The sequence below is a fragment of the Barbus barbus genome, assembly GCF_936440315.1.
Source record: "Barbus barbus genome assembly, chromosome: 19".
Lineage (NCBI taxonomy): Eukaryota > Metazoa > Chordata > Actinopteri > Cypriniformes > Cyprinidae > Barbus > Barbus barbus.
The window spans coordinates 30081162-30097407 of record NC_136747.1 but is presented as its reverse complement, the minus strand read 5'-3'; the positions used below and the strand labels follow the sequence as shown (position 1 = coordinate 30097407).

At 35.1% G+C, this 16246-nt stretch overlaps 2 protein-coding genes across 2 annotated transcripts in view; both read right to left on the bottom strand.

Annotated features, from left to right (window-relative positions):
- Positions 1–2393, bottom strand: part of LOC306885831 (sodium-dependent neutral amino acid transporter B(0)AT1-like) — a gene marked incomplete at both ends in the record, with an annotated part of 12045 nt that extends 9652 nt beyond the window's left edge. The window contains 3 exons of the mRNA XM_079442610.1: positions 186–323; positions 463–603; positions 2189–2393. Of these exons, the coding sequence (XP_079298736.1) occupies positions 186–323; positions 463–603; positions 2189–2393 (484 nt within the window). The remainder of the gene's footprint in view (positions 1–185; positions 324–462; positions 604–2188) is intronic.
- Positions 2394–11625: 9232 nt separating this feature from the next.
- LOC306885016 (sodium-dependent neutral amino acid transporter B(0)AT1-like) overlaps positions 11626–16246 on the bottom strand; it is a gene marked incomplete at its 5' end in the record, with an annotated part of 30572 nt that continues 25951 nt past the window's right edge. The window contains 3 exons of the mRNA XM_079441324.1: positions 11626–12144; positions 14879–15041; positions 15758–15917. Coding sequence (XP_079297450.1) covers positions 11902–12144; positions 14879–15041; positions 15758–15917 — 566 coding nt within the window. The 3' untranslated portion in view covers positions 11626–11901. The remainder of the gene's footprint in view (positions 12145–14878; positions 15042–15757; positions 15918–16246) is intronic.

The following is a 16246-nucleotide window of genomic DNA, read 5'->3' as shown; positions in this document are numbered from 1 at the left end:
AGAAATCTGAAAAAATAATAATGCATTTTAACTCCGGTTACAATATTTATGAAAATATAAAATGCATCATAGCATACATTATGAATAGCATTATAATGCATTATACATAAAGCTTTAAAGTGTTACTGTGTTGTTTAATAGTTGCAGTCATCAGTAACGCTGCTGCTGCTGTGAGCTGCAGATACCTGTCCTGTTGGCATTCACCGGACACTGACTCCAGGGTAAAGGATCCTGCAGAGAGTTGAAGAGGTACCACATGACCCAGGCCATGATGGTGTTGTAGTACATGCCCACAATGAAGGACGCCAGCATGGAGGCGATGCCTGATGAAACACACAGACGTGATGCTTTACAAACAGCAGACTCTGCAGGAAAGGATGATTTGAACTCATTCCTGCAGGAGTCAAGGTCGTTTCCCACACGTTTATCAGTCAGTGACACGTTTATGGCTTTGTGACTCACCGACTCCGGTAAGATATGGGTTGATGGACCTCCAGACGCCGACGCTACCCTTCCTCAGTCTCTGACCGATGGCAAACTCCAGATGAAGCAGCGGGACTCCCTCCAGAACCAGGAGAATCAGGAACGGGATCATAAACGCTCCTGAAACAGCCAGCAGCAAACACACCAATATTACAGCCCGTTATGCTCAAATCAGCCGTGAAACCATTGTTTGATGGATTGCATAAATGGCTGTCCACTGCTCCGGGTGTGTGTTCACGCCACGGTGTGTGTGTGTTCACTGCTGTGTGTGTGTTCACGGTGTGTGTGTGTGTGTGTGTGTGTTCACTGCTGTGTGTGTGTGTGTGTGTGTGTGTGTGTTCACTGCTGTGTGTGTGTTCACTGCTGTGTGTGTGTTCACGGTGTGTGTGCGTTCACTGCTGTGTGTGTGTTCACTGCTGTGTGTGTGTTCACGGTGTGTGTGTGTGTGTTCACTGCTGTGTGTGTGTGTTCACGGTGTGTGTGTGTGTGTTCACTGCTGTGTGTGTGTTCACTGCTGTGTGTGTGTGTGCACGTTGGATGGGTTAAATGCAGAGCACGAATTCAGAGTATTCTGTCACCATAGTCACCATAATAAGTCACCATATTGGCAGAATGTCCCTTCATATTAATGTCTACCAATTTTAACTTTGAATATTATTTTTAGTTTTTCCATACTTTAAAAAAAATATTGCCTATAATAGAGAATTAATAGCCTATACTATAATAGAGAATTATTTATTTATTAATTTACATTTATACATCTTTTTAAGACACTTTTATCCAAAACAACCTACAATAGAGGTATGTATTTATTTATTTATTAAATTTTACATTTATGCATTTGGCAGATACTTTTATCCAAAGCAGCTTAGAAATATATTTATTTATGCATTTAGTAGATGCTTTTATTCAAAGCGACTCGTAAAAGTATTTATTTATTTATTTAACCCTTTAAATATTAATATTTTACTCTTTTATCAGGTATTTAAATTTTTACATTTGGCAAACACTTTTATCCAACACAACTCTAATAACTGATTTTTGGCTTTTTAATGCATTACAACATAATGCAGTTATATACAATTTTAATAATTTTTTAGAAAATTCTCAAATCTGTTTTTTAATTAATGCTTTATCCTCAAATAAGTGATTTTTGTCATTTCTTAGGTGGATCCTCTCAGGTTATTTAATGACTACAGCAATATTTAATCGCTATACATTAACCGTATGACTCATTTACACAAATTACTGACTGGTTGCATAAACTGCTTAGACTAAATAGTCTTACAAGTCAGTCGTCCCTTTTTTTTCTTCAAGACTGCACATTTTTTTGGAAGTCAATTACAAAAAAAAACGTAGATTGGTCTGATTTGAAATGAAAGGAGTAAATCTGAACAGTTATTGAAAGATGTTTGGCATTGACAGGGATAATTCATAAGAAAGAAACAAAGAGTCACATAAATACAAATCCCTGAATCCCTCATGTGTTTTCCCTTAAAAATCATTTAGGCTGTAAAATCAAATTAAGCTATAAATCATAATTAGTCTGACTCGGTCTTGGAGGCTGCATTCATGCATTCAAAGTTTCTCTCTCTCTCTCTCACTTTCCCTTCTTTGAATCTTTGTACCTGTTTACAGGCTTTCCGTTGTAATTTTTCAGTCCTAGCGAGTAAGAGGTGTGTTTCTCTTGTGTTTCTCAGCTCACCTCCTCCGTGGCTCTGGCAGAGGTACGGGAATCTCCAGACGTTCCCCAGCCCCACACAGAAGCCCACGCAGGTCAGCATGTACTGGGTTTTGTTGTCCCACTGCGGCCGCTCTCCAGCCTCCTCCACCTCCAGCTTCTCCAGCTCGGCGTGAGACGGGATCCGCTCATCCAGACCCGGGTTCGGGAGCTTCAGCTTCAGCTTCATGTCGTCTGGCAGGTACTGCTCTCCTCAGGGAAGTGCTGGAGATAGTAACGGGGATCTGCTTATTAATGACCTTTAGCACTCGCCCCTCTGTCCCGAGACGTCTGAACTGTTTTGTCAGCAAGATAAAGGCTGGATGACAGCCGGAGCTCTGCTGATGCTGGTTAATGTGTAATGTTTACTCACGCCTCGGTTATTTCTGACTGTCAGACGCTCAATCAATCCTGTCCGTAGGCTTCATTTATTCCTATTCAGTGCCATTCAGAGAGCTTTCAATTAGCTTTTATTTTTAAAATTGAAAAGTGGATCCTGTTGAAAAATCCACATCCAGGCACTCACATAGTAAGTACAGTAAAAAGCCTTTATTCTAAGACAGGTCTACATATTACCACCAACGCGTATCAGCCCAAACAGGCCTTCCTATAAGAATATTATATAATAATAAAGGCTTTTTACTGTGCTTACTATGCGAGTGCCTGAATGTGGATTTTTTTTTGTATTTTGCAACACGATCTATTTTTCAATTTATTGAAATATTTTGTTCCCTCTATGAAGCTTTTATTTATTTATTAATTTTTTATCTTTGTCACACTTTGTCGTGTATTTTTGTCATTTTTAGTTTTTTAAATTTTAGTCAGTCCTAAGTCTAAACAAAAATGGCAACCATAGCTAAAAACCAGGGCCGTGCAGAGACCTTTGGAGGGGCAGGTGCTCAAAGTATAAAAGGGGCACATGGAACATGGTTTTGAATAGGGCTGTGCTCCTCGCTGATATGTGTATCGAAATGCATGCTTCTGTATTGATACAGCAGCAAATGCCATGACGCAGGTTTGAAAAAGAAACAGAACAGAAAAGACCATTTTAAGTTTAAATGTTAAAGACATTTTTGGCACCTCTTAATTACTCTGGAATTATATTATTATTATTGTTGTTGTTATTGGGTTCACAGGGTATGGTGGTTTTGCTGTTGTAAACACTATGTTGTTGTTGTAGAATAAAATATTCCAGTCTTAAAATAGAATTCTATTCTAATCTTGAATTTATTAATTTTTTGAATGATAATGATTATAAAACCAGGATTGATAAGTATAATTCGGAGGATGAGAGAATCAGTATAAGCCTGTTTTACCAGTGTTATGATAATTATTTTTAAGGCACTATAAGTTTTTTAAAGAAATACTGTAATAATAATAGTTCAAAGTATGAATAGTTTTTAGTCACATAACATAAAAAAGACTAGACACCTTGACGCGCTTTAAACTTTTCCCAATTAAACAGCAAGAACGAAAGAGAACAAGCACCTTTGTTTTTATTGCTGTGTGTAGAACTGCGTTAGCTGCATTTTTAATATTTAATATTAATTTGAATAAAATGTAAATGTGCCTAGCACTTTATTCGAGCTCAAGCAGGCGTGATTTAAATGAAAAGAGACATGACCTGACGTTTTATTCGTATCCATAATGAGGAGATATGAATATCAGCAGAGCTGAACACTCTGGTGCAGTGCATGTTTCGAAGCCAGAGGGCGTTCTCGCGCAGATACTTATGACGTGCAGGAAATCCCTAATATGGACAAACTCACACTATCACTGTAGTTGAGCTGAATAAAAAGCAGAAACGTTTTTACTGATGAAACATGAAGACAATAAACACACGATTGCGAAAATATATGGTTTATTTGTTTTTTCAAGTTAACTTCATTTAAACTATTATTAATTAATTTTACTAATAGTTAGATTTGGCAGGCCAAAGGGCGTTTAATTACCCCCCCCCCCCCCAATTTATATTAATTTTGTGTATCAAACAGAAATTTTTTTTATGCTTGGTCTTAAAATTAATTATGTAAATACGATTATTTTATTGCTAGTTTTGTTTTATATCATTGATGTACTATTCTAGTTTTTATTAATATTGTGAATAGTTTTTTTATGTTCAGTTTTTTTTTTTTGTTAACTTTTTAGTAATTTTGCTGTATGTTTTTGTCATTTTTATTAGTATTTTTTATTTTTTTAAATGTCTGTATATTTTTTTATTTTCTTCAGTTTTAGTTATTTTTAGGGATGCACGATATTATCGGACTGATATCGAAATCGGCCGATAATGACTTTAAATGTAAATATCGGCATCGGCCTGACATGCAAAATTATGCCGATATGTCTTGCCGATAAGGGGAAGGGGTTAACTCGCATGTGCTCAGGGTGTGCTAGCGATTAGATCACGTCAGCAATGTGGCTCATTCTTGAAGCAAAGTTTTGTCTGAATGATGAATAGATTGACTGTTTTGGATCGCTGCATTTAATGTGTGAAGGCATGTACAGAATGACGCGTTCGGTGTGGGATAGAGTAAACAGTTATAGCACAAGCAGGGGCAGCAGTGACAGCCTCCCCCAGGTCCTAATGCCCGTTCGGTAAGTAGTTTTAATAGTAGGGGCGCAGTTGGCCTACTTCTAATTAAATTAAAAGTAAAATAGCCTACACAAATAACATTTAGACTGTTTCTGATTAAATAAAGCAGTAATTGATGTAATAAAATAAGTATGTTTTGATTTAATGGTCAGAAGCTATAGCTTACATGAAAAAAAAACAACAACAAACATGACACTTGTAAATTAAATAATTTTATATATACTGATTTATTCATTAATGTGTAACGTTTTATTTTTTAAACAAATCATGAGCTCTAAAAGATTTTCAGAATTTTTACAACTCTTTTGTTTTAAACCATCTACAAATGTTAAATCTTAAAATAAAATATTAGGGTTAACACTGCATCTTTCTGGGGGAAAAAATGCAGCGATTGATATAGTTGATTTATATTTATTTTCAAAGCTTCAATGTACTGTTAAAAACCTTTATTATTTTTTTATTTAATTCTAATAAATAAGTTCTTGTTAAAAACTAACCAAAATTAATAATATTTTGCTTATAATTTCTGCACAGGAGAGACTTGGTGTTGTTTCCAAACAAAAGGAAATATATCGGTATCGGCATCGATATCGGCCAAAATGAGTTGAAAAATATCGGCATATCGAATATCGGCAGAATTCCAATATCGTGCATCCCTAGTTATTTTAGTACTTTTATATATACGTATATATATATATATATATATATATATATATATATATATATGTGTGAACTTGAGCGTGAAACTTCATGTATATTTGCCTTATAGAAATGATAAACATATCTATAGAGAGCGAAATCTCTACTTTCAAATGAAAAAGTGTACACCAAACTGGAGTAAGTTCTACTGCACAAGTTTTTAAAAGGCGGGCAGAAATCCCATCAGGACCTTTAGATTTCTTTGTACACAACTGACTGAACAATAACTGAACTTGGGCAGTCCATCTCCAGTTTAGTACCCACATCATATACCAAATAGTCCATAATAAAATTACATTCATCCCGAAAAATCCTGCGTTTCTAAACAAAGGTAAAAATCATTCAGCTCATTTGCTTTCGCAAGGTCATTCTTTACACGTATATGTGGTTTACTTGGTTCCATGTTTGTAACAAATTTCATAGTATTCCACTTTTCTTTTTTTTCTTTTTTTTTTGAATTCAGAGTGGTAAAATTATACTCAATAATGGTGGAGGTGTTGTCATGGCATGGGCATGCATGGCTGTCTCTGGAACAGACTCTCTCAACTTTACTGATGACTTAATGTATGATGACAGTAGCAGAATGAATTTGGAAGGGTACAAAACCATGTTGGCTACTAATATTCAAGAAAATGTCACCAGAATCATTGGGAATAATAATAATAATAATTAGTTACATTTATATAGCGCTTTTCTGGGTACTCACAGCGCTTTACATAGCGCTTTACACAGCGCTTTACATGCACCACCAATGTGCAGCATCCACCTGGATGATGCGACGGCAGCCATATTGCGCCAGAACGCCCACCACACACCAGCTTACTGGTGGAGAGGAGACAGAGTGATGAAGCCAATTAGTGTAAGGGGATGATTAGGAGGCCATGATGGTCAGAGGCCAGGGATTTGGCCAGGATGCCGGGGTTACACCCCTACTCTTTTTCGAAGGACATCCTGGGATTTTTAATGACCACAGAGAGTCAAGACTTCGGTTTAACGTCTCATCCGAAGGACGGAAGCGCTTCATACTGGGACTTTCCTGGTTAAATAAATAAATAAAATAAAAATAAATACTGCAACAGGACAATAACCGACAGGGCAAAGAAATGGAAAGTCTTACATTGCCCAAGTCAATCTCCAGATTTAAATCCGATTGAACATGAATTTCACCAGCTGAAGTGAAGTGAAGTGACATACGGCCAAGTATGGTGACCTATACTCTGAATTCGTGCTCTGCATTTAACCCATCCAACATGCACACACACAGCAGTGAACACACACACACACAGCAGTGAACACACACACACCGTGAACACACACCCGGAGCAGTGGGCAGCCATTTATGCTGCAGCGTCCGGGGAGCAGTTGGGGGTTCAGTGTCTTGCTCAAAGACACCTCAGTCGTGGTATTGAGGGTGGAGAGAGCGCTGGACATTCACTCCCCCCACCTACAATCCCTGCCGGCCCGAGACTCGAACCCGCAACCTTTGGATTACGAGTCCGACTCTCTAACCATTAGGCCACGACTTCCCCTGAAGAGGAGAGTAAAGGCACAAACTCCCCAAAACAAGCAACAATTGGAAATGACTGCATTAAAGGCTGGGAAAAGTATTTCTAAGGAAAACCCATCAAAGATTGATGTTATTTAAAAAAATCACATCGTTTTATATATATTTTGAACTATGGAGGGCGCCATTATTCTGATGACATAAAATTGTTGCACTAGGTGAGCTACTCGGAAAACTTGGAAAATAAAATACTGATATGAAGACCACAGCTACTGAAAGAGCTTACAGGTGGCGATGGATATAAGTATAGGTTTAAACCAAATGCTGTACCATGGATTTTTCCCCACAAGGAGTCTACACTTGGAGTCTAATATTGAGGGAAATCCGCGCTGAGGAACTCCTCTAGCGGCCGCGAGTCATGATTAGCGTCGGCATGTTTACATCCTAACAGATGGCGTCTAACGTTGCTTGTCTCAGCCGTTTGTAAGCTCTTTCAGTAGCTGTGATCTACTAAAATACTCAAAGGCATCAGGGCTAAAGTGGAGAGAAAAAAGAAGCGGGTCTTGAGGAAGTTTTATTCGTCCACAGGCATCTTCCCATTCTTTCCTCCTATTATCGCTAGGAAAGCAGTCTTACATTGCTTCTCTTGTTGCCCTTTGACTGAAAATGAGAACCAAAAGCCACACAATGTGGTATCGTATCAGTATTTTATTTTCTGAGTTGCCAAAGACTATAGAAATAAGCGCCAGTATCTCACCGAGTACAACCATTTGACTAAACCAGATGCAGGTAAATCCTTTCATTATGAAGTGGTATTTCTCCTTTTTAACAAATAGAACAGGTTAAGGTTAATAGGACAATCTCGGATCCCAACTTTATTAGTACAGGAGCCCCACAAGGGTGTGTGAGCTCCCCAATCCTCTTCACATTATACATAAACAGCTGTGTGAGGAAAACCACCAACAATTATGTTGTAAAGTTTAGTGATGACACAGCAATTCTTTGCTTGTTATATAAAGACCAAGACATATCGTCTTATCACTCCGAAACTGAACATTGTGTATAGTGTTGTGATGCCCATCATCTTGTTGTCAATGTAAAGAAAACTAAGGAGATGATCTTTGATCCAAAGTTAATTCAGAGATCAGAGTTCAGTTTCCAATCATAATGTTCTTATTATGCAGGTGTCCTCTTACAAAAACCTTGGTTTTAATATTGAGTGCTGAATGTCCATGTTGCAATTCTGTGTTCCAAGTTACAACAGAGATTGTATTTCTTGAGAAGGCTGAGACTTTATGGTGTTAGCAGCAGTGTTGGGTAAGTTACTCTAAAAAAGTAATTAGTTACTAATTACATATTCAACAGTGTTATTAGATTACTCTACAAATTACTCTCTTCAAAAAGTATTTCATTATTTATTACTAATTACTTTCTAAATCCTATATCAACCTTGACAAGTTAATGATACGAGGATAGACATGAAACAGTTCTTTTGATTCTTTCTAAGTAACTACATAAATTATTCTGGTCACACTTTAGATTAGGGTCCGATTCTCACTATTAACTATGACTTTTGCCTCAAAAATAAACCAATTATTTTATTATTATTATTTGGCAAAAAACATTATAAGCCAATATCCCAGTAATATTCATGCTAATACCCAACAAGTTAATAGTGAAGTTAATAGTGATTCTTATTAACTCACCAAAGTATTTAAAGTGAAAAGGGTACATAAAAAGCATGCATTTTAAGGTTAGACTTTAAATTTTGATGTTCACTATTGTATTCTATATAAATGTTCCATAGTCAATACACAGTATTATGTTCAATTACATAAGAAGTCACTGTAATTAAATTACAGAAAAAATAAGAGTAATCCCTTACTTTACTTTTCAAGGGAAAAGTAAGGCAAGGCAAGTTTATTTATATAGCACATTTCATACACAGTGGTAATTCAAAGTGCTTTACATAAAAGAAAGTGAAATATTCATTATATGGAATACATCTTTGGTAATCTGACAGTGCAGTTAAAGACTAAGCTTACACAGTTTATTCAAATAGCCATGAAGACCATGGGCATAAAGGAACATTCTTATCTCCAGACCTTGTTTGAAAAATCATTACTTGACAATACACATTTTGAAGGAGGTGCAGATTTAACAGGTTTAGGAATTTGTTCATTCCTTCGGCAATTAAGTCACTAAATAGTAGTAAGTGATTTTGTATTGAGGTTTTACTGAGATGTTTGTTTATTTGTTTGTGTAGCCTAATGTATTGTTGTAAGTGTGGTGATGCAGTGGCTGTATTTGGAGCCCAAGACAAATTTTGTCCTTGTGGGACAATAAAGTATACCTTACTTACCTTACCACCATGCTTTACAGATGAGGCTGTATGCTTGGGATCATTTGCAGTTCCCTTTTTTTCTCCACACTTCTGCTTTCCCATCACTTAGATAAAGGTTAATCTTTGTCTTACCTGTCCATAAAACTCTGTTCCTAAACTCTACTGGCTCACCTTTATGCTTTTTTGCAAACTCTAATCTTGCCTTTCTATTTTTGTAGTTGGTCAAAGGTTTGCTGTAAAGCAAGCCAAGTTTATTTATATAGCACATTTCATACACAATGGTAATTCGAAATGCTTTGCATAAAAGGAAGTAAAATAATCATAAAAAGGAATAAGAATGATTATACATAAAATACAGTGCAGTCAGTTTGGACGTACCACAGTGCTCATTCAACAAATGCACAGCTAAACAGTTTTGAGTCTTGATTTAAATGAGGCTAATGTTTTAGCACATCTGATCTCTTCTGGAAGCTGGTTCCAACTGCGGGTGGCATAATAGCTAAAAGCGGACCCTTGTTTTGTGTGAACCCTTGGTATTTCTAACTGACTCGATTCTAATGATCTGAGTAGTTAGGTTAGGTTAGGTTTATATTCAGTGAGCATATTTGCAATGCATTTAGACCCTAGGCCATTGAGTGATTTATAAATGAGCAAAAGTACTTTAAATGTAAATCGATCCTAAATGTAACTGGAAGCCAGTGTAAGGACCTGAGGACTGGTGTGATATGCTCAGATTTTCTGGTTCTAGTCAGAATCCTGGCAGCAGCGTTCTGGATGATGGTCTGTCTAATGGTCTTCTTTGGAATCCATTACAATAATCCACCCTGCTGGTGATAAGTGAAGTGACATACTGCCAAGTATGGTGACCCATGCTCGGAATTCGTGCTCTGCATTTAACCCATCCAAAGTACACACACACACTGTGAACACACACACACACCGTGAACACACACCCGGAGCAGTGGGCAGCATTTATGCTGCGGTGCCCGGGGAGCAGTTGGGGGTTCGGTGTCTTGCTCAAGGGCACCTCAGTCGTGGTGTTGAGGGTGGAGAGAGCGCTGGACATTCACTCCCCCCACCTACAATCCCTGCCGGCCCGAGACTCGAACCCGCAACCTTTCGATTACGAGTCCAATTCTCTAACCATTAGGCCACGACTTCCCGACTTCCATAAAGGCATGAACAAGTTTCTCCAAGTCTTGACTGGAAACAAAACATCTAATTCTTGCAATGTTTTTGAGATGATAGTATGCTGATTTAGCTACTGCTTTGACATGATTAGTAAAACTAAAGTCTGTCTCAAGAATCACCCCAAGATTTTTGAATTGATTTTTAGTTGTTTGACCCCTAGAGTCAAAGTATGCATTCACCTTGAGAACTTCATCTTTGTTTCCAAATTCAATGACTTCAGTTTTCTCCTTGTTTAACTGAAGGAAGTTCTGGCACATCCAACTGTTAATTTCATCAATGCATTGGCAGAGGGTGTCAATGGGGCTGTAGTCATTTGGAGATAAGGCTAGGTAAATCTGGGTATCATCAGCATAGCTGTGCTAGGCAATTTGGTTCTTTCTCATTATTTGACTTAGTGGGAGCATATACAGGCTAAACAATAGCGGTGCAAGAAGTGAGCCTTGTGGGACTCCACATGTCATGGCCGTCCACTTAGACTTATGCTCTCCTATACTCACATATAATAACCTCTCCCTTCTAAGTATGATCTGAACCATTTGAGTACCATCCCAGAAAGCCCAGTTTTCCAGTCTCTCCAGAAGTATGTTATGATCGACAGTGTCAAACACAGCACAAAGGTCTAGTAGTACCAGCACTGATATTTTGTCAGAATCAGAGTTTAAGCGAATATCATTTATTATCTTAATGAGTGCTGTCTCTGTGCTGTGATTCGGTCGGAGACCAGAATGAAAATTGTCCAGGTATCATTTGAGTTTAAGTAGTTGTTCTGCTGATTAAAAACTACCTTTTCAACAATCTTACCTATGAAAGGAAGATTTGATATTGGTCTATAGTGGCTCAATATGGTGTTATATGCAGTTAAGCACACTTTTGAAAAAAAATGTGGGAAGTATGTCAAGATAGCCGGTTGACAATTTAAGTTGCTGTACTATTTCTTCAAAAATTTTACTATCAATTGCTTCAAAAACAGACATAGTTACTTCAGTTTGAAATTGCGGTTGAATCTGTATGACCTCTGCATAACTTGAGGATGTGACAATGTCCTTTCTGATATTATTGGTCTTCTCAGAAAAGAAGGAAGCAAACTCATTGCATGTATCAAATATATATATATATACTGAATTCAGTGTACATGAAGTCACCAGAAAAGGCATAAACAGCTGTTTTCTAGCTAATTATCATTTACAGAAATGTGTGTTGACTTGTTAATGTTTATTTATTTGTTTACCTTCGGTGGCTTCATTAAAGCGTATGAACTGCTTTACATAAATACATACAAACAACAGAAGAGTATGAAGAGCTGTCAGTGCAAATCACATCTGTAAACGTCTGTTCTGTGTTTGTAGATCGTTCCCTGATGTTGCAGGTCAGACTGGAACCCGTGTGTTAGTGCTCGTCCGGTCGAGCTCGTCGGGGATCTGTATTTTGTTGTATATGGAGTAGAGCGGCTCCACGGCCGTGTGTTTCTCTTCTTTAGCACAGCAGCGGTTTCTGATGAGTTTAAACAGAGCGACCGCAGGAATGACCAGCGCTGGAACACCAGACAGAATGAAGATGATCGCGTAAATCCAGTCCGGATACGACTTCGTCTCCAGCGTGGGGAAACTCTCCTGGAGACAATCATCAGTGAGGTAACAGCACATGATTACTTATAACTCATATTTGTTTATCAGTGACATTTATTTATTATTGGTCATATTTATGTATTTATTAATTTATTTAGTACTCATTTGATATATATATATATATATATATATATTTTTTTTTTTTTATTCATATGTATTTATGTATTACTCATATTTTTTATTTATGTATTGTTTTTTTCATTACTTGTATTTATTGTATTTCTGCTGGTTAAATTGCATCTATAATATGGTAACAGCCTGTTTGGTTATTTAATTATTACATATTTAATTATTACTCTTTTTAATCGATTTACTTTTGTGTGCATTACACATATTTATTTGTTATTACCTTTATGTATTACTTTTATTATTCAATAAGTAATTCATATTTATTTATTACTCTAATCATTTATTTATTAAACATTTATGTATTATGCATATTTGTTTATAACTCTAATATACTTATTATGCATTTATTTATTTATTTATTTATTTATTTATTTATTTATTTATATATGTATTTATATATTATAATCAGCGTTGGGTGTGACGCGTTACTAAGTAACTGTAATTAAATTACTTATCCACTGAAAAAGTAAAGTAAGGGATTACTGTTCATTTTTAGGTAATTTAATTACAGTTCCTTATAAAGTACTTGCGTTACATACAGTAAATACTTTCAAAAGTTCTAAAATCAATATTGAATTTGAAATCTAAATTTACCGTCTAAATATAAAATTGAATGCAGCGGCTTTAACCCTCCGCTCAACGGCACACTCACTTTCAGATTTTCCTGATTCACAGAGAAACCTTAAATACTCAGATACATATAAGACTAAAATCAATTGAATCTAAAAAGCTTGAAGTTTCTCCTTTTAAATAAACAAATTCAAATCAAAAACTAATATTATCTGATTATGTAATCCGTGTGAAACTAAAGCGACAGTCTTGTATCTGAAAGCTTGAAGTGTCTACTTTTAAATGAACCAATTCAAATAAAAAAACTAATGTTATTTGGTTATGTCATCTGTATGAAACTGAGGTAGGCCTACAGTTTTTCCCGTATCTGAGCTCATTATATGCATTATATGCCCTCACCTAGATACAAAAAAAAAAAAAAAAAAATCAAGATTCATTTAATTTTCATCATTTTTGAAAGAAGACCTACTATGAGGATTTTACCTCTTAGAACAGCACGATCTGACATGCTTTATTCAGCAGAGAAGATCATTTCTGTCATTTATTCTTACCTACATTGGTTAACGAGTTATTTTTACATTAAACCTGTATGGATTTTACTAGTTGGGCTTTTCCTGAACATCTTGCCAAACTGAAATGTATTGTTTAACTTTTAAGCTTTTTTGTTATTCAGATATTTTGCAGAGTATTTCTATTTGTTAACCAAAGAAGGTTACATTTTTATAAAAAAAGTTTAAGTATTACAGTCGTTTTAAAGCTAAAAGGCTAAACTCTTCTATGTTTGACTCAAATTGAAAGAATAACGAGTTTAATTTCTATTAAGGTTTATATGGATTTTAAGATGTAGCCTAATTAGTGATTTGAATAATTAAGTTACTGATTGAGTAACTAAGTTACTTTTCAGACAGAGTAATTAGTAATTTAAATACAATATTGATGAAGTAATTAGTAACTGTAATTAATTACTTTTTGAAAGTAACTTACCCAACACTGATTATAATATGTATGCATTCTGCACATTGAGTTATGCATCACACATATTTATTTTATTATTCATATTTATTTATGCATTACTCATATTTCTTATGTATGTATTACTTATATTTATTTTTATTTATTTGTTGCACGTTTATTATTTATTACTTTTATGTATTATGCATTTGCTTATTTTATTATTCTTATTAATTTTTATTCAAATTTATTTACTACGTAGTTATTATGCATATAAAAATTTATGTATTACTGATATTTATAATTTATTTATGCATTACTCATACATTTATTACTCATTAATTTATGATTTATTATTCATATGTATATTTACATTTAATCATTTAGCAGATGCTTTTATCCAAAGCGACTTACAAATGAGGACAATAGAAGCGATCAAAACCAACAAAAGAGCAATGATACGCAAGTGCTATAACAAGCCTCAGTTCTCCTAACACAGTACAAATAGCACTTTAAAAAAAAAAAAATTATTATATAATAAATAAAAAGAGAACAGATGGAATAGAAAAAGAATAAAAATAATAGCTAGTGAGAAAGAGAAAGAGAAGCTAGTATTAGTTTTTTATGCATACTACATGTATATGTGTATGCATATTCATATTTGTTTACTATGCATATTTATGTATTCATATGTAAGTAAAAAAAAATTGTAATATAAAATTATAATTTATGCATTACATTTTACATTTTATTTATTATTCTTATTTTTAATTTGATGTATTATGCTTTATTTATGTTTATTTTTATTTATTTATGTTTATGTTATTATTTATGTTTCAGAGTAATTAAGGTTTAAGAGAGAATTAAGTTTTCAAACGATTTGGTGCATTTTTAGAAGAAAAAAAGACATCTAAAAAAATAATGTATTTAAAAAAAAAAATTTTAAATAGCAGAAATTATTGGACGTTTTCTGGGTGTTTGTCCAGAAATCTGTCATAACAGGAATATTGTCCGTTTCTCTTAGTTTCCCTACAGAAATGAAGGCAGCCGTGCCGTGGGATGTGCGTACCGACTGCGGGTCCCAGGCGATGTAGGTCAGCTCTTTGCTGACGGTGGTGACGAAGTAGAAGAGGAAGATGAGCAGCACTATGAGCGGACTGACGAATCTCCACATGGCCTGCCAGAAGAAGTTGGGCTTGTGACCGATCATGAACTTGATATCGTCGTTGAATCTGCACCGAATCAACACATAAATATCAAGAGGTCAGTTTCATCTTATGTACTCTCTATAATCTGCTGTCAATCTCTTACATATATTCTCTTATATACGCATGTATCTGTCTGTCCATCGATCTATGTGACCCTGGGGCACAAAAGAGGCATCTTTTCTTTTTTTCTTTTTATTTTTCACAAAAGATGCATTCATTTCTCTAGCAAAGTATATTCTCTAGTATAATCTAGCAAATAATGAGCTGTGGACACTGATGACTTGCCTGAGGTAATGAAATGCTGCGTGATATTTTGTTTAGAAGCTGTTTTAATGACATCTTTCTGTGGTTGAAACACTAATTGAGCAATAAACAGCATTTATTGTCTGAATTTCCTGAAATAATTTATGATTTGTCCGATACACTTGTGTGCCAAACTGAAAGAATACATGTACTGATACACCCCTGATGTATGTATATATATATATATGTTTCATTTTGAATTTAATATATATTGATTATGATTTAATGAAATTCAATATATATTTAAATAAGAAGATAATGAGAATAATAAGAAATAAAAAAAATATTTTTTAAATAAATATCAAATTTATAACCTTAATATATAATAATTAGGCGTAGATTTAAAAAAAGGAAAGTATTAATAGAATAAAAATCATAACAGCTTAATTCAAATCAATTTTAGAAAGGTTTGCCATGCAATCGTGCCGTAGACCCACCTGTCGATGCCATAAATGTAGGATACAGCCATCATCTCACAGAAGGCGATGATCAGCAAAGGAATGGATCCGGCGAAGCTGTCGAACAGAGCCAGCCAATATTCACCTGAACCCTGAGCGAAGATAATGGCCAGACCGAACGAGACGGAACACACCAGACCTGAAACACATTTACATTTAGTCATATGTGTCCCTGCAGCACAAAAGCAGTCATGAGTAACACAGGTATATTTGTAGCAATAGACAACAATACATTGTATGGGTCAAAATTATACATTTCTCTTTTATGACAAAAATCATTAGGGTATTAAGTAAAGATCATGTTCCATGAAGATATTTAGTAAATGTCCTACTGTAAATATATCAAAACTTAATTTTTTATTAGTAATATGCATTGCTAAGAACTTCATTTGAACAACTTTAAAGGAGATTTTCTCAATATTTAGATTTTTTTGCTCCCTCAGATTCCAGATTTTCAAATAGTTGTAT